At 42.8% G+C, this 25924-nt stretch overlaps 1 protein-coding gene across 6 annotated transcripts in view; it reads right to left on the reverse strand.

Annotated features, from left to right (window-relative positions):
• Nucleotides 1-25924, reverse strand: part of spag9a (sperm associated antigen 9a) — a 54592-nt gene that overhangs the window by 16673 nt on the left and 11995 nt on the right. For 2 of the 6 annotated variants that reach the window (XM_036938921.1, XM_036938917.1), the window contains exons 2-15: nt 22587-22707; nt 17615-17685; nt 15390-15484; nt 11505-11655; nt 9532-9618; nt 7759-7897; nt 7503-7596; nt 7286-7419; nt 6460-6471; nt 4783-4797; nt 4329-4386; nt 2843-2995; nt 2535-2586; nt 2184-2314 (exon numbers count right to left, since the gene is read on the reverse strand). In XM_036938921.1, coding sequence (XP_036794816.1) covers nt 2184-2314; nt 2535-2586; nt 2843-2995; nt 4329-4386; nt 4783-4797; nt 6460-6471; nt 7286-7419; nt 7503-7596; nt 7759-7897; nt 9532-9618; nt 11505-11655; nt 15390-15484; nt 17615-17685; nt 22587-22707 — 1313 coding nt within the window. The remainder of the gene's footprint in view (nt 1-2183; nt 2315-2534; nt 2587-2842; nt 2996-4328; nt 4387-4782; nt 4798-6459; nt 6472-7285; nt 7420-7502; nt 7597-7758; nt 7898-9531; nt 9619-11504; nt 11656-15389; nt 15485-17614; nt 17686-22586; nt 22708-25924) is intronic. The other 4 variants (XM_036938922.1, XM_036938918.1, XM_036938919.1 and 1 more) reach the window with 4 other exon arrangements.

Below are 25924 nucleotides of genomic sequence, written 5' to 3' on the forward strand. Positions count from 1 at the left end.
ACCTTTTGCTGCGATTACAGCTGTAAGTTGCTTGGGGTATGTCTCTATCAGTTTTGCACATCGAGAGACTGAAATTTTTTCCCATTCCTCCTTGCAAAACAGCTCGAGCTCAGTGAGGTTGGATGGAGAGCATTTGTGAACAGCAGTTTTCAGTTCTTTCCACAGATTCTCGATTGGATTCAGGTCTGGACTTTGACTTGGCCATTCCAACACCTGGATATGTTTATTTTTGAACCATTCCATTGTAGATTTTGCTTTATGTTTTGGATCATTGTCTTGTTGGAAGACAAATCTCCGTCCCAGTCTCAGGTCTTTTGCAGACTCCATCAGGTTTTCTTCCAGAATGGTCCTGTGTTTGGCTCCATCCATCTTCCCATCAATTTTAACCATCTTCCCTGTCCCTGCTGAAGAAAAGCAGGCCCAAACCATGATGCTGCCACCACCATGTTTGACAGTGGGGATGGTGTGTTCAAGGTGATGAGCTGTGTTGCTTTTACGCCATTGCATTGTTGCCAAAAAGGTCAATTTTCGTTTCATCTGACCAGAGCACCTTCTTCCACATGTTTGGTGTGTCTCCCAGGTGGCTTGTGGCAAACTTTAAAAAACACTTTTTATGGATATCTTTAAGAAATGGCTTTCTTCTTGCCACTCTTCCATAAAGGCCAGATTTGTGCAATATACGACTGATTGTTGTCCTATGGACAGAGTCTCCCACCTCAGCTGTAGATCTCTGCAGTTCATCCAGAGTGATCATGGGCCTCTTGGCTGCATCTCTGATCAGTTTTCTCCTTGTATGAGCTGAAAGTTTAGAGGGACGGCCAGGTCTTGGTAGATTTGCAGTGGTCTGATACTCCTTCCATTTCAATATTATCGCTTGCACAGTGCTCCTTGGGATGTTTAAAGCTTGGGAAATCTTTTTGTATCCAAATCCGGCTTTAAACTTCTTCACAACAGTATCTCGGACCTGCCTGGTGTGTTCCTTGTTCTTCATGATGCTCTCTGCGCTTTTAACGGACCTCTGAGACTATCACAGTGCAGGTGCATTTATTCGGAGACTTGATTACACACAGGTGGATTGTATTTATCATCATTAGTCATTTAGGTCAACATTGGATCATTCAGAGATCCTCACTGAACTTCTGGAGAGAGTTTGCTGCACTGAAAGTAAAGGGGCTGAATAATTTTGCACGCCCAATTTTTCAGTTTTTGATTTGTTAAAAAAGTTTGAAATATCCAATAAATGTCATTCCACTTCATGATTGTGTCCCACTTGTTGTTGATTCGTCACAAAAAAATACAGTTTTATATCTTTATGTTTGAAGCCTGAAATGTGGCAAAAGGTTGCAAAGTTCAAAGGGGCCGAATACTTTCGCAAGGCACTGTATATTGAGCCTCTCTCTCTCGTTAGCTAGCTGGCTATGGCTATCCAACATTGGAACTCTTCCAAGTCAAGGTAAGCTTTTGGTTTAATAAATGTATTGCCACGGGGCTCACCAGTATAACTGCTAAACTACTTACTGACTGTACACCGTAATGCATGATTGTAGCAGGTTTACTAACACATTAGTTCTGGTAGGTATGTGGACTATGACATTAGCTAACATGGTGACAACAATGTAGGCTTGGTGTAGTGGTTAGCGATCATTTGCGCCTGGGCACAGACAGCTGTTGTGTTGTGCAATGAAGTCCACAAGCGAAGGGAAAAGGTGAGACGAGGAGAGAACGTGGATGTGAGAAGGAATCATACAACAAGCAAAGTGATTATGCTGTTTGTATGTGGCTTCTATGAAAGCAAACTGTGTTTGCGGGTGATCAGGGGTGTATTCATTCTGCCGATTCTGTTGAAAAACAAATCTTAAACAGAAGCAAGCGGGAAAAAATGGGGAATGTGAATGACATTTATCCAATATGCTGTAATAGAAATAAGGCCATGCTCATTAAAAATTGTCCTCCCTGATCTTAAATGGCACCGACCGCCACTGACTCAAGTGTATGGCAGTGGCCTAGTTTCAAGTCTAGCATTCAGATTAAGAGGAAAGTCCTCTTAAAATGTGGAGATATAATTGACCAAATTGTTTAATTGGCCATATTGTTTAAAAATACATGGTTAGCTGAGGGATTGCATTGTATACTGGCTCTATTCGATTCCCTTCAATCCTACTCTCTCCTCTCCTCCTCCTCACCTGATCATCTCTGTCCACCTAACAGCCTCCTGTAATTCCATCAGTCTCTCCTTGTACTGGTTCCTCTCCATGAGGACTCTAGCCATCTCTACCCTGGTGAACCTCTTCCTCTGGGCTGTAGGAACGTCACTCTGGAACACCAGAGAGAGAGGGTGTTTTTAATTGGTCGGACATACAACGCACCAATCACAGTAACAAGCTGAATTTTAAGGAAGGTACATTTTGCAGCAATATCATAAAAATATACATTTAACAGTGATTACAATATAGAAAAGGGCACCACTATAGGACATGAAGAGGTACAGTCACATTATACAGGACAATGTTATACATATGGTAAGAGGCACTCACATCCTCTTCCTCGTTTGGCTTCCCTTTCACCTCCTCCATCTCCACACGCACTCTGGAAAAACAGAAGAATTGGTTCAATCAGGTTCATCAACAATATGCTATGCCATGTGTTCATGTTGACAGTTTACTCTTGGTGATTTCCCTAAAAACAGTCTTATAATTGGGGTGGCCATATTAATATGGTGTGTTGCTGTTGTCAAATCAAATCAAATCTGATTTGTCACATGCCCTGAATACAACAGGTGTAGAACTTACATGATCAGTTGTGTGTAGTGTGTTATCGTGTGTTGTTGTTGTTATTCACCCACTTCTTGAGCTCCTCCTCCAGCTCTCTGTTCTTCTCCTCCAGGTTTTTCCTGGTCTGTGTCACAGCGTCTAGTTCCCCCTGCAACACTTCCTTCTCACACGACAGCTCATCCACCCGCGCTATCAGGTCATTCTTCACCACATTCAGAGCGTTCCTACAGGAAACAAGGGGGGAAAGGAATGAATGTGACACCTTACAACACTGCATGCAAGATGTTTGTGTTATGTTGTGCTTCCAGTATATAGTCCGGTATAGTGGGATCTACAAAGCTAAATACATCTAAATATGGAATAGACTTTAGACCAGTTTAAAAGACTAATAACATTTTAATAACTTTGGGGGGTATACATTGAACAAAAATATAAATGCAACATGTAAAGTGTTAGTCCCATGTTTCATGAGCTGAAATAAAAGATCCCAGAAACAAAAATCTTCTTTCTCTTAAATGTTTGTGCTGAAATTTGTTTACATCCCTGTTAGTGAGCATTTCTCCTTTGCCAAGATTGTCCATCCACCTGACAGGTGTGGCATTTCAATAAGCTGATTTCACAGAATGATCATTACACAGGTGCACCTTGTGGTGGGGGCAATAAAAGGCCACTCTAAAATGTCATTTCTTGTCACACAACACAATGCCACAGATGTCTCAAATTGAGGGAGTGTGCAATTGCCACGCTGACTGCAGGAATGTCCACCAGAGCTGTTGCCAGAGAATTTCATGTTAATTTCTCTACCATAAGCCACCTCCAACGTTGTTTTAGAGAATTTTGCAGTACAGCCAACTGGCCTCACAGCCGCAGACCATGTGTATGGCGTCGCGTGGGCGAGCGGTTTGCTGATGTCGACGTTGTGAACAGAGTGCTCCACGGTGGCGGTGGGGTTATGGTATGGGCAGATAACATGATGAGATATTGAGGCCCAATGTCGTGCCATTCATCTGCCGCGATCACCTCACGTTCCAGCATGATAATGCACAGCCCCATGTCGCAAGGCTCTGTACACAATTCCTGGAAGCTGAAAACGTCCCAGTTCTTCTATGGCCTGCATACTCACCAGACATGTCACCCCTTGAGCATGTTTGGGATGCTCTGGATCGATGTGTTTGACAGCGTGTTCCAGTTCCCGCCAATATCCAGAAACTTCGCACAGCCATTGAAGAGGAGTGGGACAACATTCCACAGGCCACAGTCAACAGCCTGATCAACTTTATGTGAAGGAGATGTGTCACGCTGCATGAGGCAAATGGTGGTCACACCAGATACTGACTGGTTTTCTGATCTACGCCCCTACATTTTCTTTAAGGTATCTGTGACCAACTGATGCATTTCTGTATTCCCAGTCGTGTGAAATCCATAGATTAGGACCTAATGAATTCATGGAACTGTAAATCAAATCCTTGAAATTGTTGCATGTTGCGTTTATATTTTTGTTGAGTATAATTGTCAAATAAATCTAAAACTACACCGATATCAGTGTGTTTTTCTTACTTTGTCTCCATTAGTTGTGTGTTCTCCGTGATCAGGTTCTCAACCTCACGACCCATACCTGTAAACAAGGAGCAACACCAGCCAGGGGAGAAATTAGCTTGTTTTCTGCTTTGTGTTTATACAACTGGAGTTTATAGAACAGCATGTGTAGAAGGCCTGGATAGATTCTATTATGTATCAAATAGTTCTTAATCAACTATGTTTTTAAAATCTTCATCCAAAATAAATCAATATTTATGGAGGTGCATTTACTTCAATGGATGAACACATCATCACATTGACTGACTTTAATATTCATATAGATATAATAAATAATCAGTCCATTCAGGGTGTTAAATATCTCATAGTGACATATTTCTAAGAAGAACAAAACAGGGACAACCCCAACAGCCACCACACAGAACATGTTACATGTTGCAACAGAGTAGGATGGAGCGAGCGGGTGAGGTCTTACCGAGCAAGCTAAGGTCTGAGAAAACCATGCAATCCAAGTCAGGCAAGAGAACGAGAGAGAGGTGGAGAGAGTGAGACATGAGGTATGTATGAGAAACACAACGGAGGAATGAGAGCTAGGGTACTCCTAACAGGCTAGTGGGAAAGGAATGAGTTACAGTTCTAGGGTAGAGAGACAGTGGGGAAAGGAATGAGAACTAGGGTACTCCTAACAGGCTAGTGGGGAAAGGAATGAGAACTAGGGTACTCCTAACAGGCTAGTGGGGAAAGGAATGAGAACTAGGGTACTCCTAACAGGCTTGTGGGGAAAGGAATGAGAACTAGGGTACTCCTAACAGGCTAGTGGGGAAAGGAATGAGAACTAGGGTACTCCTAACAGGCTAGTGGGGAAAGGAATGAGAACTAGGGTACTCCTAACAGGCTAGTGGGGAAAGGAATGAGAGCTAGGGTACTCCTAACAGGCTAGTGGGGAAAGGAATGAGTTACAGTTCTAGGGTAGAGAGACAGTGGGGAAAGGAATGAGAACTAGGGTACTCCTAACAGGCTAGTGGGGAAAGGAATGAGTTACAGTTCTAGGGTAGAGAGACAGTGGGGAAAGGAATGAGAACTAGGGTACTCCTAACAGGCTAGTGGGGAAAGGAATGAGAACTAGGGTACTCCTAACAGGCTAGTGGGAAAGGAATGAGAGCTAGGGTACTCCTAACAGGCTAGTGGGGAAAGGAATGAGTTACAGTTCTAGGGTAGAGAGACAGTGGGGAAAGGAATGAGAACTAGGATACTCCTAACAGGCTAGTGGGGAAAGGAATGAGAACTAGTGTACTCCTAACATGCTAGTGGGGAAAGGAATGAGTTACAGTTCTAGGGTAGAGAGACAGTGGGGAAAGGAATGAGAACTAGGGTACTCCTAACATGCTAGTGGGGAAAGGAATGAGAACTAGGGTACTCCTAACATGCTAGTGGGGAAAGGAATGAGAGCTAGGGTACTCCTAACATGCTAGTGGGGAAAGGAATGAGTTACAGTTCTAGGGTAGAGAGACAGTTGAGAAAGCTTGAGAAGCTATAAAAACAAACACACAGACTAAAACTATTTCAGCTGTATAGTAAAAAAGGTGTTATTAAAGCTGTACGATGAGTTATTCTTCATGCTTATGGTGCATGTTAGACAGAAATCAGTATAACCAAAGCAGTTATATGAAGAACAAACATTTTCCAAATGCATTTAGCCCGTCTAACAGTTTTCATATGTCTGGTTTCATCTTGTGATCAACTTGTGTTTCCACTGTAATGCTAGCGAGGAGCGGGGGTCAAATGCAGGTCAAGGCAGTAGTAGTAGAGCAATGAGCTGAAGATATGAGGTGGTGAGAGGCCGAATGTAGAGCAGGCCAAATGTAGAGCAGGGATGGGCAACTGGTCCTGAAGGGCCACAGTGTATACAGGCAGGCTTTTGTTCCAGCCCAGCATTGAAACACACCAGATTCACAAAGCCTGATAAACTAGCCATGGTTTTCCAATATAGACCATGTTTGCTTTAATTAAGTCAGGTGTGTTAGGGTGGAGCAAAACCCTGCACCCACCACTGCAGATACCCATCCCTGGAATAGAGTTTTTCTCTGAGGGCATAGAGAGAGGTATCGGAGGAGAAATAACAAAGGAGAGGTTTTGAGGTCATAATACACACCAGAGTACTCCACTGGGGTTAGGGACAAGAGCCAGAGGAGAGGACATGACGAGGAGAGAGAGAGGCGGGTTAGACACTGATGGAGCTAACAGCAGAGAATGACTTTCAACTTATACAAGCAGAATTTCTAAATCCAGTTTAGCTTTGTTTTTACCTAACAGCAACGGTTATTTCACTTCAGTGCAACAGCCAGTGTGTATTAGTGAGCTGAATGTAGTACAATAGTGTCCGTTTATTGTCTAACTCAGTGGCCTGCTACTATAGTAATTAATGAGTTAGCATGCATTGAACACAGAAGCAGGAACCACGTAGGGAGGTCACCTGGGTAAACAACACACTCAGACACTCACAAGGGGTTAACACAAGTCATCCCAAAACTAGTTCAAGTCCATCTGTCAAAAGACATTCCAAAACGAGTTTAACTTCATCTGTCAAGAGACATATTCTAAAGATACACTTTTAAATGAATCCAATTGTTGAACTTTGTAGTTGACAGTGTCACACAGTTTGTTCGTCCATTTTTTAAAATAGATAAATCTTCCCAGAGGTTGCTGTAATGCTGGGGGAAAATGAATACTGTTTCTTGAAGGTGTCAGGCTTAATTTCTTACAGAATAGCTTATTTAGAAACGGATCCTTGTGTTGTAATTCATTATCACAACGTTACTACAACGTTACTACAACATTACTAAAATAGCCACAGATCGTTAAAGGTGTTATATTTCATTAGAGTCACTAGTGTTATAACAATGTTACTACAATCCTAAACACTACACATCCTTGGAGGTGTTTTGCTGCTATAGGAAAGAGGTCTTTCCCTCGCTTACCCAGCAGGTCGGCCCCCTCGTCCACGTCTCCGATGACGTCCCCTATGCCTGCAGACGACAGCTCCGCAAACAGAGAGTCTGTGTTGCGGTCAAACGCCATGTTCTCAATGCCAATGCCTCCTTTGGTCGGGGTGCTGCATAGTGGAGGGATTAGCAGTTAGCATTTAGCACATTGTACAGGAGTAATACCCAATGGTGATGGTTTTGTAGGGGTTACCTGGATGCTTTGTATCCACTGAGGTCCATGTCCAGTTCAGGGGTGGACTCAATGATGTCATGCACCTCTGAGCTATCCTCGTTCTCTGGCAAACCTACAGGACACATATCATACGGAATAGAATCAAATCAAAGAGACCTTCATTATGTGCTATTAGATCATCAAGAATGGATACAAAGACAAATCTCTCTGTCATCTACCATTATAATACTTGTCGTGAGAACTTAGCTGCAGTATCGTGAGTAACATTTCATACCCACTGATATTGACCTGTTCCCCAGTGCCGCCAGCAACTCCATGCTCTTACTGTTTGGCCCCTCCCCCTCCATGGCGACGTCTGATGCCGTGGTGGACATGGGAGTGACCGACTTTGAGCCAAGGTCCGACAGCTCGTCCTGCAACCACAACCGATAGGGTCATCATAGAGGTCATAGAGAGGTCAAGAGTCAAAGGTTAACCCTAACCTTGACCTTGACCCATTTTCCTGAACTAGGGCCCAGAGTTTTTCATGGTACGGTCATGTGCGGAGGAAAAACTCCTGCCTCTAGTGCTAGGTACAGTAGAGACAGAACAGGAACTAAGGAACACAGGGACGTCACCATGGTAACAGGTCCGACAGGGGAGACACCACAACACCACAGCTCAGCCTGGCTTAAAGCAATCACACTGGAGCTGGGGACAAAACTAAACAAGCACTAGTTACAGACATTGAGGATACAAGTAGTACAGACAGAAACCCATAGCCTGTGATCCATCAACTTCCATTAAAAATGTATTCTATTATGAGTCAGTTAAGAACAAATTCTTATTTACAATGACGGCCTACACCAGCCAAACCTGGACAATGCTGGGCCAATTGTGTGCCGCCCATTGGGACTCCCAATCACAGCTGGATGTAATTCATTGTAGTGACGCCTCTTGCACTGAGATGCAGTACCTTAGACCACTGCGCCACTCGGGAGTAAAGATGTTTCATTTTAATATATAACATTTCTTAAAGGTATTTATTTGAAGTGATGGCTTTTTCATTGGGAGAAGCTCTAAAAAACTGAAATTGGTATCCATTATTCTGTACAATAATCAAATATGAATTTGATGGTAGATTATCTATTTTGTGTAGTTTGAGCTCAGGACCAGGAACATGTTGACTGGGACAAGGAAGGGTAGAACACAGTCAACAGCTAATACACACTAATTCACACTTCACATCAGATCACAGGGTTCACATGGACTTCACAAGAGGTCAGAGGTCAACACAGAACAATCATGGGCCCAGTGGGGAGTGCCATTCCTCCACTGAGAGACAACTACACAGAACACACACACAACTCGAAGGTCAGCTCATAACAGAAACAAACACAAGGTTAACTATGAATGACAACACAATAATAAGTGAACTAATCTCCAATGTTAAGTCTACATAGAGTACAATAAGATAGAAAACTACAGAGTGGAGTTCTACTGTGTAAAACTACAAAGAGTGTTATAACTACGAAGACTGTTATATAACTACGGAGAGTGGTATGCATGCTAAAACTGTGAGATAACAACATACTGTGAGACAATTTGCTTCCAAGTTCACGTGAAAACAATGAAACGGAGCTAGGAAAGCAACAGCGTGTGTAAGAAGTACAGCTAGTACCATGCAGTTTGGCAAAATGAAACACGACAACATAGAAGCTGAATGGAACCACGCCTTCCCCACTCTACAGACCACTGACTGATCAAAACAGCTCATTTTAGGGGGGAAACTAAATGGAGGTGATCATTGACTGTTCCTTTAGCTCACTGAGGAGGATCTATCTAGGATTTGAAGGGAAACCTGACATAGTTGCATTGGGCTCAGGTGGTCTGTGAAGTGAGGGACTTTGAATAATGCGCAAAGAGATGCTGCTTGCTCTGAAAAAATGAATCAGCACACTGAAGACAACTACTAAAGCCCACACACACACACAACATGGGGTCTCCATGGCATGTACAAGCGGGTTGCAGTGACACTTTTCTTCTCCACCACCACAGAGACAACTACCTTGCAGTCGTCTGGGAGAGAATTCCCCCAAGAGATCTGCAGCGTACTGTAACCATCCCTTTTCTCTGGGGGGTCGTCTGTATCCAACTGCTTGGGAAGAGAGATACAATGAAGAGGCGCATTTCTGCAGAAGCACTGAGGCAACACACACTGCCAAGCGTGCGTGTGTGTGTGAGTGTGAGTGTCGGTCTACATTGCTCACAGCTGGTGATGGCTGGCTGAAAGTCAAGGTTATTAGATTCAACATGTGGGAGGTTTTGAGGCGACCCACTAGCCCAGTGACTACCATCTCACCACAGCTGACTGAAGCCTATGAAGTCCAGTCACTGAACCATACAGAAGAACCCTACTTACATAGTCAGAGTATTATTGTGTCAATGAAGTTTAGGGTTTGAGTTACTCACATACTGACTCTTTAGGTTGAACGCTTATGAGGTCGCCCTTATTTATGGGAGAACCCAAAAACCCTGAACACACTCGAATTACAAACGAAATCTGAAAATACATGTGTTCACATCCCCCATTGGTGGCTGCAAACTCTCTTTTCTATGTTCTTCAGTATGGGTAAGAGACGGGTTATTGCAATGAATGATTCCGATACCATTCTAAAAGTCCAGGCATCAGAAGCAGTGGTAATCTGGTTGAAATGGCACACAGCATTTGGTTCATGGCTGCGAGACATATGTTTGCAGTTTGAATTGACAGCTGGACGAGAGCAGTGCTTAATCAATGGTAGTGAGTGACCGATGGCATTTGTTAATGAACTCAGAGCAGTTCATCTGAAGAGAATACATGTCAGAAAACTATGGTCATGTCAACATGGGGTTTGCACATAACCCCCAACTTGTTCTTATGACATCATTTCAACCAGCTTTGAACGCTGGGACTGAGTATTTCTAGCCTATTTAAAGAAAACCAATACAGTCTAAGAGATACCACCGTCACTACACTTACAGATCAACAATAGACGATTCCAAAAAGAAAAATCTATTTCTAGGTAGGCCACGCCATAAAATGTTATGTAGTAGAACATTTTGACAACTCCTCATTTACAAAGAGTCAAAACATCCAATCACGTGCCGGCCTGCGCTCTCTCTCCCCCAGTGATTGGGTGCCTGCCAGCAGCCTCTATCCCAGAATGTACCACGGCACAGACCATCTACCCCTCGTCACGGAGACCATGCCCCACTTCTGAACGAAGCGGAGCAGCAGCCGAAATAACACAGGCACCTTTAGGGTATCATCATCACTGAAGAGAAAAACAGATATGTATACAGACTCCATGCAGTAATATTCAAAGTGGTGATGCTTATTCCTACCGCTTATGTAAAGGAACTGCAAAGCCCCGTTCAGGACGGTACAATAACACACTGTAAGTCTTTGTGACTGTGGGTCTGTGGGGGAGAGTGACGGCATTTGGTATACTACTGAGAATCTCATCCAACGCCAGAGAGCGATGATGTCATTAGTTATGCATATTCATGAAGTTGGCCCTCTCTGAAACATGCAGGAGGGGAGGGCGGTTGTATGAATACACAGAAGCCCCTGTCAGATCCTTCTAGAAGACATCACAGAGGGGTGCCGACTCTCTCCCCTCTCAGAGCCCTTTCCAAAGGCCTCTTCATTAGGCATGCTAAGCGTGCCTAGTCCAAAGCCCTGTACTCTAAGCACATGAGGGGGAGGAAACAATAGGAGGCAGCCACTTTAGACTATTGAGGTGCACCCTTGCTCTCTCACACTGTGCATGATTAGTCCAAAGCCCCCCTTCTTGCAGAAAGAGGCATTTCAAATGTATTTCAACAGGGCCCTATAGCCTCACCCAGGCAGAAATAAACAGACTCATGTTTATTCAAATGTATCGGATCATTAAAATAGACAGTTTCATTTGCCCACTTTTTTCACTTTTTTCTTTTTTCTAGGCTGTGTCAATCACATCTCTGTGTATCTGTTATCGAGCCGTCCCCATTTCCCACCTTGAGGCTGGCATTGGAGCGCGGATGTTCCAGGTCGTTGAACCTCCAGGCCTCTGCGCCCGGCGTCTCAGACTTGGCCTGGAGGTCAGGGGTCAGAACTGCCCCCCCTCCTGACATGGGGAAGACACCCAGAGACATGGGACGCTCTTTCCTAGAGAGACAGAAGAGGAAGAGGGTCAGTCAGATTATACAGAGGAACATGTTGAGCATGACTGGCTACACTAACTACACTATAAATATATCTGGCCATTCGTGTTGACAACGTTTAAAAAACATTCTGATGAGCTAGTTAAAAAGATAAGACTTAAAGTGGGCTTCTTTTTTAAGAAACAGATCTTGCCTCTCCCTAAACAGTAGGAAGCAGGTTGTACAGTCAACTTTACTGCCAGTTGTTGACTATGGTGACACCATTTACCAGAATGCAGCAGCCACTACTCTTAAACCTTTGGATGCCGTCTACCACAGCGCCGTTCGCTTTATCACAGGTGACAGTTGTAATACTCCTCACTGCATCCTGTATCAAAAGGTTGGCTGGTCCTCATTAAAGTCCCATAGATCACTTCACTATTCCCTTTTTGTTTACAAAGCTCTACTAATCAAATTAGGTGAATCCGCCTTCAGTTTCAATGCCCACGATTTTTGGAATAACCTGCAGAACTCCCAGTGTCCTGATTCCCTGGTTCCGCTAGGGCAGTTTAGGAGTCTAATGTTGAATTTGTTAAATAGGAATTGCATTTGTCTTGATTAAATGTCAACATTTACTCAAGATGTTGAAGTTGTAGTTTTTTAAATTGTAATCTGTAGTTTTTATAAATGTTTTATTGGACTGTTAATGTTTGGTCTCAATGAGCTCCCCTGGTTAAATAAAACATTTAAAAATATATATTTTTAGAATGTTCCAAGTCATTAAATTCCACCTGCTATAAATAACAGATGATCACAATCATCTACAGGTAACTGCCAAAATAAAGGAAACACCAACATAACGTGTCTTAATAGGATGTTGGGCCACCATGAGAACAGCTTCAATGTGCCGTGACATAGATTCTACAAGTGTCTGGAACTCTATTGGAAGGATGTGACAACATTCTACCACAAGAAATTCCATCATTTGTTGTCTTGTTGATGGTGGAGGAAATACAGTCTCAGGCGCCGCTTCAGAATCTCCCATAAGCAGTGGTGGAAAAAGTACTCAATTCTCATACTTGAGGAAAAGTAAAGATACTTTAATAGAAAACCACTCAAGTGAAACTCACCCAGTAAAATATTACTTGAGTAAAAGACTAAAAGTATTTGGTTTAAAAAAAAGTAAATGTAGTTGCTAAAATATACTTAAGTGTCAAAAGTAAAAGTACAAATAATTTAAAAAATCCTTATATTAAGCAAATCAAACAGCAGTTTTCTTGTTTTTTTTATTCACAGATAACCAGGGTCACACTCAAACACTCTGACATCATTACAAACAAAGCATGTGTGTTTAGTGAGTCCGCCAGATCAGAGGCAGTAAGGATGACCAGGGATGTTCTCTTGATAAGTGTGCGAATTGGACCATTTTCTGTCCTACTAAGCATTCAAAATGTAAGGAGTACTTTTGAGTGTCAGGGAAAATGTTTGGAGTAAAAAGAACATCATATTCTTTAGGAATGTAGTGAAGTAAAAGTACATCACCGGGGACAAGCTTCCTGCCATCCAGGACCTCTATACCAGGCAGTGTCAGAGGAAGGCCCTAAAAATTGTCAAAGACTCAAGTCACCCTAGTCATAGACTGTTCTCTCTGCTACCACACAAGCGGTACCGGACCGCCAAGTCTAGGACCAAGAGGCTTCTAAACAGCTTCTACCCCCAAGCCATAAGACTCCTGAACAACTAATCAAATGGCTATCCAGACTATTTGCATTGCCCCCCCCCCCCCTTCTACTCTGCTGCTACTCTGCTGCTACTCTGTTATTATATATGCATAGTCACTTTAATAACTCTACCTACATGTACATATTACCTCAATTACCTCGACACTGGTCGTGCACATTGACTCTGTACTGGTACCCCCTGTATATAGCCTCCACATTGACTCTGTACTGGTACCCCCTGTATATAGCCTCCACATTGACTCTGTACTGATACCCCCTGTATATAGACTCCACATTGACTCTGTACTGGTACCCCCTGTATATAGCCTCCACATTGACTCTGTACTGGTACCCCCTGTATATAGCCTCCACATTGACTCTGTACTGGTACCCCCTGTATATAGCCTCCACATTGACTCTGTACCGGTACCCCCTGTATATAGCCTCCACATTGACTCTGTACTGGTACCCCTTGTATATAGCCCTGCTATTGTTATTTACTGCTGCTCTTAGCTCTTACTTTTGGGGGGGGTATTTTCTTAAAACTTCATTGTTGATTAAGGGCTTGTAAGAAAGCATTTCACTGTAAGGTCTACTACACCTGTTGTATTCAGCATTTCACTGTAAGGTCTACTACACCTGTTGTATTCAGCATTTCACTGTAAGGTCTACTACACCTGTTGTATTCAGCATTTCACTGTAAGGTCTACTACACCTGTTGTATTCAGCATTTCACTGTAAGGTCTACTACACCTGTTGTATTCAGCATTTCACTGTAAGGTCTACTACACCTGTTGTATTCAGCATTTCACTGTAAGGTCTACTACACCTGTTGTATTCAGCATTTCACTGTAAGGTCTACTACACCTGTTGTATTCAGCATTTCACTGTAAGGTCTACTACACCTGTTGTATTCAGCATTTCACTGTAAGGTCTACTACACCTGTTGTATTCAGCATTTCACTGTAAGGTCTACTCCACCTGTTGTATTCAGCATTTCACTGTAAGGTCTACTACACCTGTTGTATTCAGCATTTCACTGTAAGGTCTACTACACCTGTTGTATTCAGCATTTCACTGTAAGGTCTACTACACCTGTTGTATTCAGCATTTCACTGTAAGGTCTACTACACCTGTTGTATTCAGCATTTCACTGTGAGGTCTACTACACCTGTTGTATTCAGCATTTCACTGTAAGGTCTACTCCACCTGTTGTATTCAGCATTTCACTGTAAGGTCTACTACACCTGTTGTATTCAGCATTTCACTGTAAGGTCTACTACACCTGTTGTATTCAGCATTTCACTGTAAGGTCTACTACACCTGTTGTATTCAGCATTTCACTGTGAGGTCTACTCCACCTGTTGTATTCAGCATTTCACTGTAAGGTCTACTACACCTGTTGTATTCAGCATTTCACTGTAAGGTCTACTCCACCTGTTGTATTCTGCGCATGTGACTAATACAATTTTATTTTATTTGAAAAGTTGTCAAAAATATTAATAGTAAAGCACAGATACCAAAAAATGACTTAAGTAGCACTTTATTGTTTTTACTTAAGTACTTTATCATGCTCATCAACTCTGTCTCCCGAGTTGCGCAGCAGTCTAAGGAACTGCATCTCAGTGTAATAGGTATCACTACAGTCCCTGGTTTGAATCCAGGCTGTATCACATCAGGCCGTGATTGGGTGTCCCATACGGCAGTTCACAATTGGCCCAGTGTTGCCCGGGGTAGGCCGTCATTATAAATAACAATTTGATCTTAACTGACTTGCCTAGTTAAATAAAGGTAAGCATTTTTTGAAAGTCAAATAATCAAACCACTCATCCCCTGTGGATGGGGACATTGTCATCCTAGCCATGGTAGCCAAAATAAATGCCTGCCCAGAATATTTATGCATGATGGGATGTTAATTCCTTAATTATCTCAGGAAACAGACCCGTGTGGAAGTACTTGTTTTCAATAGACTTTGTACCCTCATTTAATCAAGTGTTTCAATTATTTTGGCAGTTACCTGTATAACACCAAGCCTTACCTGACTCTGCCCACAGTTCCAGAGTCTGAAGTCTCTACTACACTCATATGGTGGAGCTTGATCCTCTCTACATGCTCCATGTAGTTATGTATCATCTGTAATGGACAGAACAGACAGGTTAGTTCTACATGCTCCATGTAGTTATGTATCATCTGTAATGGACAGAACAGACAGGTTAGTTCTACATGCTCCATGTAGTTATGTATCATCTGTAATGGACAGAACAGACAGGTTAGTTCTACATGCTCCATGTAGTTATGGATAATCTGTAATGGACAGAACAGACAGGTTAGTTCTACATGCTCCATGTAGTTATGTATCATCTGTAATGGACAGAACAGACAGGTTAGTTCTACATGCTCCATGTAGTTATGGATCATCTGTAATGGACAGAACAGACAGGTTAGTTCTACATGCTCCATGTAGTTATGTATCATCTGTAATAGACAGAACAGACAGGTTAGTTCTACATGCTCCATGTAGTTATGTATCATCTGTAATGGACAGAACAGACAGGTTAGTTCTACATGCTCCATGTAGTTATGGATAATCTGTAATGGACAGAACAGACAGGTTAGTTCTACATGCTCCATGTAGTTATGGATCATCTGTAATGGACAGAACAGAAAGGTTAGTTCTACATGCTCCATGTAGTTATGGATCATCTGTAATGGACAGAACAGACAGGTTAGTTCTACATGCTCCATGTAGTTATGGATCATCTCTAATGGACAGAACAGACAGGTTAGTTCTACATGCTCCATGTAGTTATGGATCATTTGTAATGGACAGAACAGACAGGTTAGTTCTACATGCTCCATGTAGTTATGGATCATTTGTAATGGACAGAACAGACAGGTTAGTTCTACATGCTCCATGTAGTTATGTATCATCTGTAATGGACAGAACAGACAGGTTAGTTCTACATGCTCCATGTAGTTATGTATCATCTGTAATGGACAGAACAGACAGGTTAGTTCTACATGCTCCATGTAGTTATGTATCATCTGTAATGGACAGAACAGACAGGTTAGTTCTACATGCTCCATGTAGTTATGGATAATCTGTAATGGACAGAACAGACAGGTTAGTTCTACATGCTCCATGTAGTTATGTATCATCTGTAATGGACAGAACAGACAGGTTAGTTCTACATGCTCCATGTAGTTATGGATCATCTGTAATGGACAGAACAGACAGGTTAGTTCTACATGCTCCATGTAGTTATGTATCATCTGTAATAGACAGAACAGACAGGTTAGTTCTACATGCTCCATGTAGTTATGTATCATCTGTAATGGACAGAACAGACAGGTTAGTTCTACATGCTCCATGTAGTTATGGATAATCTGTAATGGACAGAACAGACAGGTTAGTTCTACATGCTCCATGTAGTTATGGATCATCTGTAATGGACAGAACAGAAAGGTTAGTTCTACATGCTCCATGTAGTTATGGATCATCTGTAATGGACAGAACAGACAGGTTAGTTCTACATGCTCCATGTAGTTATGGATCATCTCTAATGGACAGAACAGACAGGTTAGTTCTACATGCTCCATGTAGTTATGGATCATTTGTAATGGACAGAACAGACAGGTTAGTTCTACATGCTCCATGTAGTTATGGATCATTTGTAATGGACAGAACAGACAGGTTAGTTCTACATGCTCCATGTAGTTATGTATCATCTGTAATGGACAGAACAGACAGGTTAGTTCTACATGCTCCATGTAGTTATGTATCATCTGTAATGGACAGAACAGACAGGTTAGTTCTACATGCTCCATGTAGTTATGGATAATCTGTAATGGACAGAACAGACAGGTTAGTTCTACATGCTCTGTGTTGTTATGGATCATCTGTAATGGACAGAACAGACAGGTTAGTTCTACATGCTCCATGTAGTTATGTATCATCTGTAATGGACAGAACAGACAGGTTAGTTCTACATGCTCTGTGTTGTTATGGATCATCTGTAATGGACAGAACAGACAGGTTAGTTCTACATGCTCTGTGTTGTTATGGATCATCTGTAATGGACAGAACAGAGAGGTTAGTTCTACATGCTCCATGTAGTTATGGATCATCTGTAATGGACAGAACAGAGAGGTTAGTTTTACTTTTGGTACTTGAAATCTTATTCTTAGGAAAACAATACAGATAGGAAGAGTTCCCTATTTTCTCCCTATTCTCTCTCTCTCTCTCTCTCTCTCTCTCTTTACCTCTGTGTGTCTTTGATGGAGTGAGTTGAACTCCTTCTTCAGCTCAGACTCTCGCTCTTCCATCCTGCCGACTGAAGGAGAAGAGAAGAAAGAACATCAGTCAGACAGTCAGTCAGTCAGATTATCAGTTTGTCAGACAGACAGTCAGTCAGTCAGATTATCAGTTTGTCAGACAGTCAGTCAGTCAGATTATCAATTTGTCAGACAGTCAGTCAATCAGATTATTAATTTGTCAGACACAGTCAGTCAGATTATCAGTTTGTCAGACAGACAGTCAGTCAGATTATCAGTTTGTCAGACAGTCAGTCAGTCAGATGATCAGTTTGTCAGACAGTCAGTCAGTCAGATTATCAATTTGTCAGACAGACAAAACAGTCAGTCAGTCAGATTATCAGTTTGTCAGACAGTCAGTCAGTCAGATGATCAATTTGTCAGACAGACAGTCAGTCAGATGATCCGTTTTTCAGACAGACAGTCAATCAGATTATCCGTTTGTCAGACAGACAAGACAGTCAGTCAGTTAGTCTTTTCCAACGCCAGTCTAGTCAGCTGTTAAATGAGTAGCTGTTCTTATAAGGAAACACACAGACACAGAGGCTAACCAATGAGTCATTAGTAACACCATATTGTGACAAAAGGTAAAGCTTCAATGACCACACAAATAGAACTGCTTTGAACTGAGATAAAATACTTTCATATTCTTGTGTTTCCAGAGAGACGACTGTGTCTGTTATCAACGCTGTTATAGCCACTACAGCCAGCCCACATTATCAACATCTATTGAAAGCAGCCCAACAAGGAAAGATGTGGGACAAGCTATACTCTACTCCCTGTAATGACAATGATCTGCCACTAGGTGTCCTCGGTTCAACGGTAATAAGCCATCAGAAACTAGACTGATGTGTGACGCCAATGGGGCGGGGAACTCACAGCACAGAGGAAGTAATCTCTCTCAAATGATTTTAAATAGGCCCGATTTAAGAGGTGACAAAAACCCCTAATCCTCCCATTAGTCTGTCTGGTTTAGCCTAAACCTGGCGTGGAGCAGCACAACAGCCGGAGAACAGCACAGGGATACTATCAATTACACTGACATTAACACTCTTCAAACGCTGCTGGGACACTGGGATAATGTTTGAATTGAAAATACTGCTGTGAGGTTATGGTAAAGTTTGAATTGAAAATGCCATGACTATTCTAGAGGGAATCTGTGTCTGTTTCTGATGTGAAAGGAAAATAAGGGCGGGGTAACTTCATGTGATGAATTGATATGTGCTGTTGATGTATACTGATGAAACAGAGCATCTCCACTCTGTGTCTAGATGAAACAGAGCATCTCCACTCTGTGTCTAGATGAAACAGAGCATCTCCACTCTGTGTCTAGATGAAACAGAGCATCTCCACTCTGTGTCTAGATGAAACAGAGCATCTCCACTCTGTGTCTAGATGAAACAGAGTATCTCAACTATGTGTCTAGATGAAACAGAGTATCTCAACTATGTGTCTAGATGAAACAGAGCATCTCCACTCTGTGTCTAGATGAAACAGAGCATCTCCACTCTGTGTCTAGATGAAACAGAGTATCTCCACTCTGTGTCTAGATGAAACAGAGCATCTCCACTATGTGTCTAGATGAAACAGAGCATCTCCACTCTGTGTCTAGATGAAACAGAGTATCTCAACTATGTGTCTAGATGAAACAGAGCATCTCCACTCTGTGTCTAGATGAAACAGAGCATCTCCACTCTGTGTCTAGATGAAACAGAGCATCTCCACTCTGTGTCTAGATGAAACAGAGCATCTCCACTCTGTGTCTAGATGAAACAGAGCATCTCCACTCTGTGTCTAGATGAAACAGAGCATCACCACTCTGTGTCTAGATGAAACAGAGTATCTCCACTCTGTGTCTAGATGAAACAGAGCATCTCCACTCTGTGTCTAGATGAAACAGAGCATCTCCACTCTGTGTCTAGATGAAACAGAGCATCTCCACTCTGTGTCTAGATGAAACAGAGCATCTCCACTCTGTGTCTAGATGAAACAGAGCATCTCCACTCTGTGTCTAGATGAAACAGAGCATCTCCACTCTGTGTCTAGATGAAACAGAGTTGAAGAGGCTAGAGGTTTTCATGGTGATGTTCTGGTACAGGGATAACCCTAGAATAATCTGGAAAGTCAGATAATTGCGTACTGGGAGAATGATATAACATGGGAACATGGCACCACTACAACAAGGTCAACGGTACCATTTCCATGATGTAGCAGACTGGCACTAGGAACGCATGTCACACAAGGCTGTGGTGGTGGGCCATTTATGATGATGTCATCGGACTGGCAGTGCAGTCCAGTAGTGGGTGCAGCGTGTCGTTATTCATGGGTCTTCATTACAGTATGATCAGTTCCTCTTTGGTGGATGAATTCCTGTTGATCAGCATAGCAGGGACCAATGAATTCATTCTATCTGACTGTAGATTACAGGATAAGGGCCCCATCCCCATCTCCCTAATTAACATCATCTCACTCTGGTGTTACTGATATTATATCAAGCCATTACACATCTCCTGAATGAGGGACCACTACTCCACACCACATAGAGGAGGACAGATTGTTCTGACTCCAGATTAGTTAGTTAGGTAGGTAGGTAGGTCTCCCTGTCTCAGGGCTAATTAGCCAGAGCCATATACTGCATGTGCTATACAACTGCACCCATATACCATGTATACTGTATATGTCTAGTCTGGTGTCTAACTGTTCCCACATATGGATGGATTGATTCATCACGGTTTTTAAGCATCAGTGCAGTGTATTACATTAACATGCACATTGTGGTGGAAATACTTCCCAGCCATTCATACGAACCACAGTGACTGTGGCCAGCTATGGTAGGAGCCTTTCTCTCTGCCTGCCCAACAGGCATCCGCAGGACAGCTATGTGGTCCTTCTCTGAGGAGTGGCGAGAGTGGGTAGGATGTAGACCGAGTTAGTGTGTTTAGAACGTTGGCTCACTCTGTTGGGTGGACTGGGTGAGAGGAAGAACTGCATCTACGCAATATTCTGTTTCTTTTTGACAAAAGACAATGAACGCCATTGTCAAAGAAACCAAGAGTTGTGTCTGCAGATCAGGGTTGGGGTCAATTCCATTTTAATTCCAGGCAATTCAGAAAGTAAACCAAATTCCAATTTTCCTAACTGAAAAGCATTGAAGATAATTGGAATTTCAGTGTACTTCCAGAATTGACTGGAATTGAAATGGAATTGACCACAACCCTGCAGCAGATACACACCATGTCTAAACAGCATTCTAGTGTATCACTGTCCTGCAAAGTAACCACGGATCTGGAAGTCCACTCATCTTCTCCTCCATACAAGCTTCCCAATTGAAGTAAGAGGGCAAGTAAGAGATGATGCCTGCAGTCTAAGACTATCCACACAGAGTAGCTTGTGGGCAACTCTACACATAGAGTAGCTGTGGACTCTGCCCTGGTTGGAAAACGCATGAATTGACCCATGAATTATTCACCACAGACTGGGAGTGGCAGCAGCCAGGACAGCGTGCTCTACAGATGGTTAACTATATGAATAGGACTCGTAACTGTTTATACACACAGGGCGTGTGCCGTTACGATCTGCATTTCCCAGGCCTGGGTTGCCAGTCTGTTTCTGCTTTAGCAATTGTTTAGCATGACAACAATAAAGGAAATGGCTGAAGCAGGAACTGGCAGTCAGATTGTCATTTTCCTAAGACTGAAGAACAACAGCAGTATGTCAGTTTATGAAGCTATGGTTCTCTCCTCCTCAATAAGTCATTGCTAACAGAGGTTTGAGCTATCACATCACACTGTGGATGCATGTGTTCCCTAAAGGCACCGCATCAGACTCCCCTCCTAAATCCACCAATGGGATGTGGTGCCTGGCTGCCACTTAAAGAGGATGGGAGTAACAGTAATCCTGTAATCCCATTACTGTCACCCAAAAAGAGTGTGAATGAATGCGTGTGTGTGTGCGTGCGTGTGTGCGTGCGTCTAATTAATTGTCCGAGGGATTAATGGGAGACGAGAAAGGCAGAGGCAGAGAATATCATGGAAATACATTTGCACTGGGCTCCATGGAGATGCTATATATGGACTGCTGTGTGCAAAATGGTAGGCATACCAATGATGTGAAATGCATGTATGTGGCTGTGTGGGTGGGTGGGTAATGTATGTGTGGATTCAGTGTGAGAGGGAGAGAGGAGAAACAGGAGTGAGATGGTGAATCTAAAACCACCTCCTCGCCCCTACCAAATCACTCCGTTGTCACGTGTTGCTCACGAAACTCTGAGGGTAACTTCCAGAGAGCGGCGAGGGGATCAATAAGCTCATCAACGCCAGGACACACTCCTGACTTGAATGATGCAGTTCATGTTACCCTTTTAAATAATAAAACAAGCATGAAATTCAAATGAACAAATCCACCCTGTCGTTTTACAAAATCTAAACCTCAGCAACAGTTAAACATTTCATTTGGGTGTTATTTCTTCTTTTACATGTATCAAGTCTCGACATTAGACAAACAAATGCATTAGGCACGTTTCTCCATTCTTTTATGTGAAATTGCGAGAACTCAAAAATAACGCAGTGCTTTACGGGATTGCACATTGCTATGGATCAGGCAGTGTTGCAGACTCAGTGGAAGTGCCTACCGGAGGGGCTAATAAGCCCCTACACACCCTCACACCCTTTCACTCACTCAGCTTTGGGACACTAGTGCAAATGGCGGAGGTGCATGTGAACGCGAAGTGGAGGGTAAGGGGTCGATTTGGGATTCAGCCTGTGTGTGTGTGTGTGTGTGTGTGTGTGTGTGTGTGTGTGTGTGTGTGTGTGTGTGTGTGTGTGTGTGTGTGTGTGTGTGTGTGAGTGAGTGAGTGAGTGAGTGAGTGAGTGAGTGAGTGAGTGAGTGAGTGAGTGAGTGAGTGAGTGATGTGTAAACTTACTTTGGTCTGCATAGTTCTTGATCTTGAGCTCAAGCTGGCGGGAGTGGGACTCCATTCTGCCCACATGGTTCTGAAGGTCCTTCTTCTCCTGCTCCTGACTGTCCTCAAACTCCATGAACTTCTGCTCAGAGACACACAGAGAGGACTCTCAGTAACTCTCTCTCATCAGTAACATATACAGTCGTGGCCAAAAGTTTTGAGAATGACACAAATGTTCATTTTCACATAGTCTGCTGCCTCAGTTTGTATGATGGCAATTTGCATATACTCCAGAATATTATGAAGAGTGATCAGATTAATTGCAATTAATTGCAAAGTCCCTCTTTGCCATGCAAAGGAACTGAATCCCAAAAAACATTTCCACTGCATTTCAGCCCTGCCACAAAATTACCAGCTGACATCATGTCAGTGATTCTCTCATTAATACAGGTGTGAGTGTTGACGAGGACAAGGCTGGAGATCACTCTGTCATGCTGATTGAGTTTGAATAACAGACTTGAAGCTTCAAAAGGAGGGTGGTGCTTGGAATCATTGTTCTTCCTCTGTCAACCATGGTTACCTGCAAGGAAACACGTGGCGTCATCATTGCTTTGCACAAAAAGGGCTTCACAGGCAAGGATATTGCTGCCAGTAAGATTGCAACTAAATCAACCATTTATCGGATCATCAAGAACTTCAAGGAGAGCGGTTCAATTGTTGTGAAAAAGGCTTCAGGGCGCCCAAGAAAGTCCAGCAAGCGCCAGGACCGTCTCCTAAAGTTGATTCAGCTGTGGGATCGGGGCACCACCAGTACAGAGCTTGCTCAGGAATGGCAGCAGGCAGGTGTCAGTGAATCTGCACGCACAGTAAAGCAAAGACTTTTGGAGGATGACCTGGTGTCAAGAAGGGCAGCAAAGAAGCCACTTCTCTACAGGAAAAACATCGGGGAAAGACTCATATTCTGCAAAAGGTACAGGGATTGGACTGCTGAGGACTGGGGTAAAGTAATTTTCTCTGATGAATCCACTTTCCAATTGTTTGGGGCATCCGAAAAAAAAGCTTGTCCGGAGAAGACAAGGTGAGCGCTACCATCAGTCCTGTGTCATGCCAACAGTAAAGTATCCTGAGACCATTCATGTGTGGGGTTGCTTCTCAGCCAAGGGAGTGGGCTCACTCACAATTCTGCCTAAGAACACGGCCATGAATAAAGAATGGTACCAACACATCCCTCGAGAGCAACTTCTCCCAACCATTCAGGAACAGTTTGGTGACGAACAATGCCTTTTCCAGCATGATGGAGCACCTTGCCATAAGGCAAAAGTGATAACTAAGTGGCTCGGAGAACAAAACATCAATATTTTGGATCCATGGCCAGGAAACTCCCCAGACCTTAATCCCATTGAGAACTTGTGGTCAATCCTCAAGAGGCGGGTGGACAAACAAAAAATAAAAAATCGGACAAACTCCAAGCATTGATTACGCAAGAATGGGCTGCCATCAGTCAGAATGTGGCCCAGAAGTTAATTGACAGCATGCCAGGGCGGATTGCAAAGGTCTTGAAAAAGAAGGGTCAACATTGCAAATATTGACTCCTTGAATCAACTTCATGTAATTGTCAATAAAAGCCTTTGACACTTATGAAATGCTTGTAATTATACTTCAGTATTCCATAGTAACATCTGACAAAAATATCTAGACACTGAAGCAGCAAACTTCGTGGAAATTAATATTTGTGTCATTCTAAAAAAAATTGGCCACGACTGTACACACACCACTCTCTCACACCACACACACACACACACACACACACACACACACATTACATACAGTGCCTTGCGAAAGTATTCGGCCCCCTTGAACTTTGCGACCTTTTGCCACATTTCAGGCTTCAAACATAAAGATATAAAACTGTATTTTTTTTATGAAGAATCAACAACAAGTGGGACACAATCATGAAGTGGAACGACATTTATTGGATATTTCGAACTTTTTTAACAAATCAAAAACTGAAAAATTGGGCGTGCAAAATTATTCAGCCCCCTTAAGTTAATACTTTGTAGCGCCACCTTTTGCTGTGATTACAGCTGTAAGTCGCTTGGGGTATGTCTCTATCAGTTTTGCACATCGAGAGACTGGCATTTTTTCCCATTCCTCCTTGCAAAACAGCTCGAGCTCAGTGAGGTTGGATGGAGAGCATTTGTGAACAGCAGTTTTCAGTTCTTTCCACAGATTCTCGATTGGATTCAGGTCTGGACTTTGACTTGGCCATTCTAACACCTGGATATGTTTATTTTTGAACCATTCCATTGTAGATTTTGCTTTATGTTTTGGATCATTGTCTTGTTGGAAGGCAAATCTCCGTCCCAGTCTCAGGTCTTTTGCAGACTCCATCAGGTTTTCTTCCAGAATGGTCCTGTATTTGGCTCCATCCATCTTCCCATCAATTTTAACCATCTTCCCTGTCCCTGCTGAAGAAAAGCAGGCCCAAACCATGATGCTGCCACCACCATGTTTGACAGTGGGGATGGTGTGTTCAGCTGTGTTGCTTTTACGCCAAACATAACGTTTTGCATTGTTGCCAAAAAGTTCAATTTTGGTTTCATCTGACCAGAGCACCTTCTTCCATATGTTTGGTGTGTCTCCCAGGTGGCTTGTGGCAAACTTTAAACAACACTTTTTATGGATATCTTTAAGAAATGGCTTTCTTCTTGCCACTCTTCCATAAAGGCCAGATTTGAGCAATATACGACTGATTGTTGTCCTATGGACAGAGTCTCCCACCTCAGCTGTAGATCTCTGCAGTTTATCCAGAGTGATCATGGGCCTCTTGGCTGCATCTCTGATCAGTCTTCTCCTTGTATGAGCTGAAAGTTTAGAGGGACGGCCAGGTCTTGGTAGATTTGCAGTGGTCTGATACTCCTTCCATTTCAATATTATCGCTTGCACAGTGCTCCTTGGGATGTTTAAAGCTTGGGAAATCTTTTTGTATCCAAATCCGGCTTTAAACTTCTTCACAACAGTATCTCGGACCTGCCTGGTGTGTTCCTTGTTCTTCATGATGCTCTCTGCGCTTTTAACGGACCTCTGAGACTATCACAGTGCAGGTGCATTTATACGGAGACTTGATTACACACAGGTGGATTGTATTTATCATCATTAGTCATTTAGGTCAACATTGGATCATTCAGAGATCCTCACTGAACTTCTGGAGAGAGTTTGCTGCACTGAAAGTAAAGGGGCTGAATAATTTTGCACGCCCAATTTTTCAGTTTTTGATTTGTTAAAAAAGTTTGAAATATCCAATAAATGTCGTTCCACTTCATGATTGTGTCCCACTTGTTGTTGATTCTTCACAAAAA

The sequence above is a fragment of the Oncorhynchus mykiss genome, chromosome 12 (genome assembly GCF_013265735.2).
Source record: "Oncorhynchus mykiss isolate Arlee chromosome 12, USDA_OmykA_1.1, whole genome shotgun sequence".
In the NCBI taxonomy this organism is placed as follows: domain Eukaryota; kingdom Metazoa; phylum Chordata; class Actinopteri; order Salmoniformes; family Salmonidae; genus Oncorhynchus; species Oncorhynchus mykiss.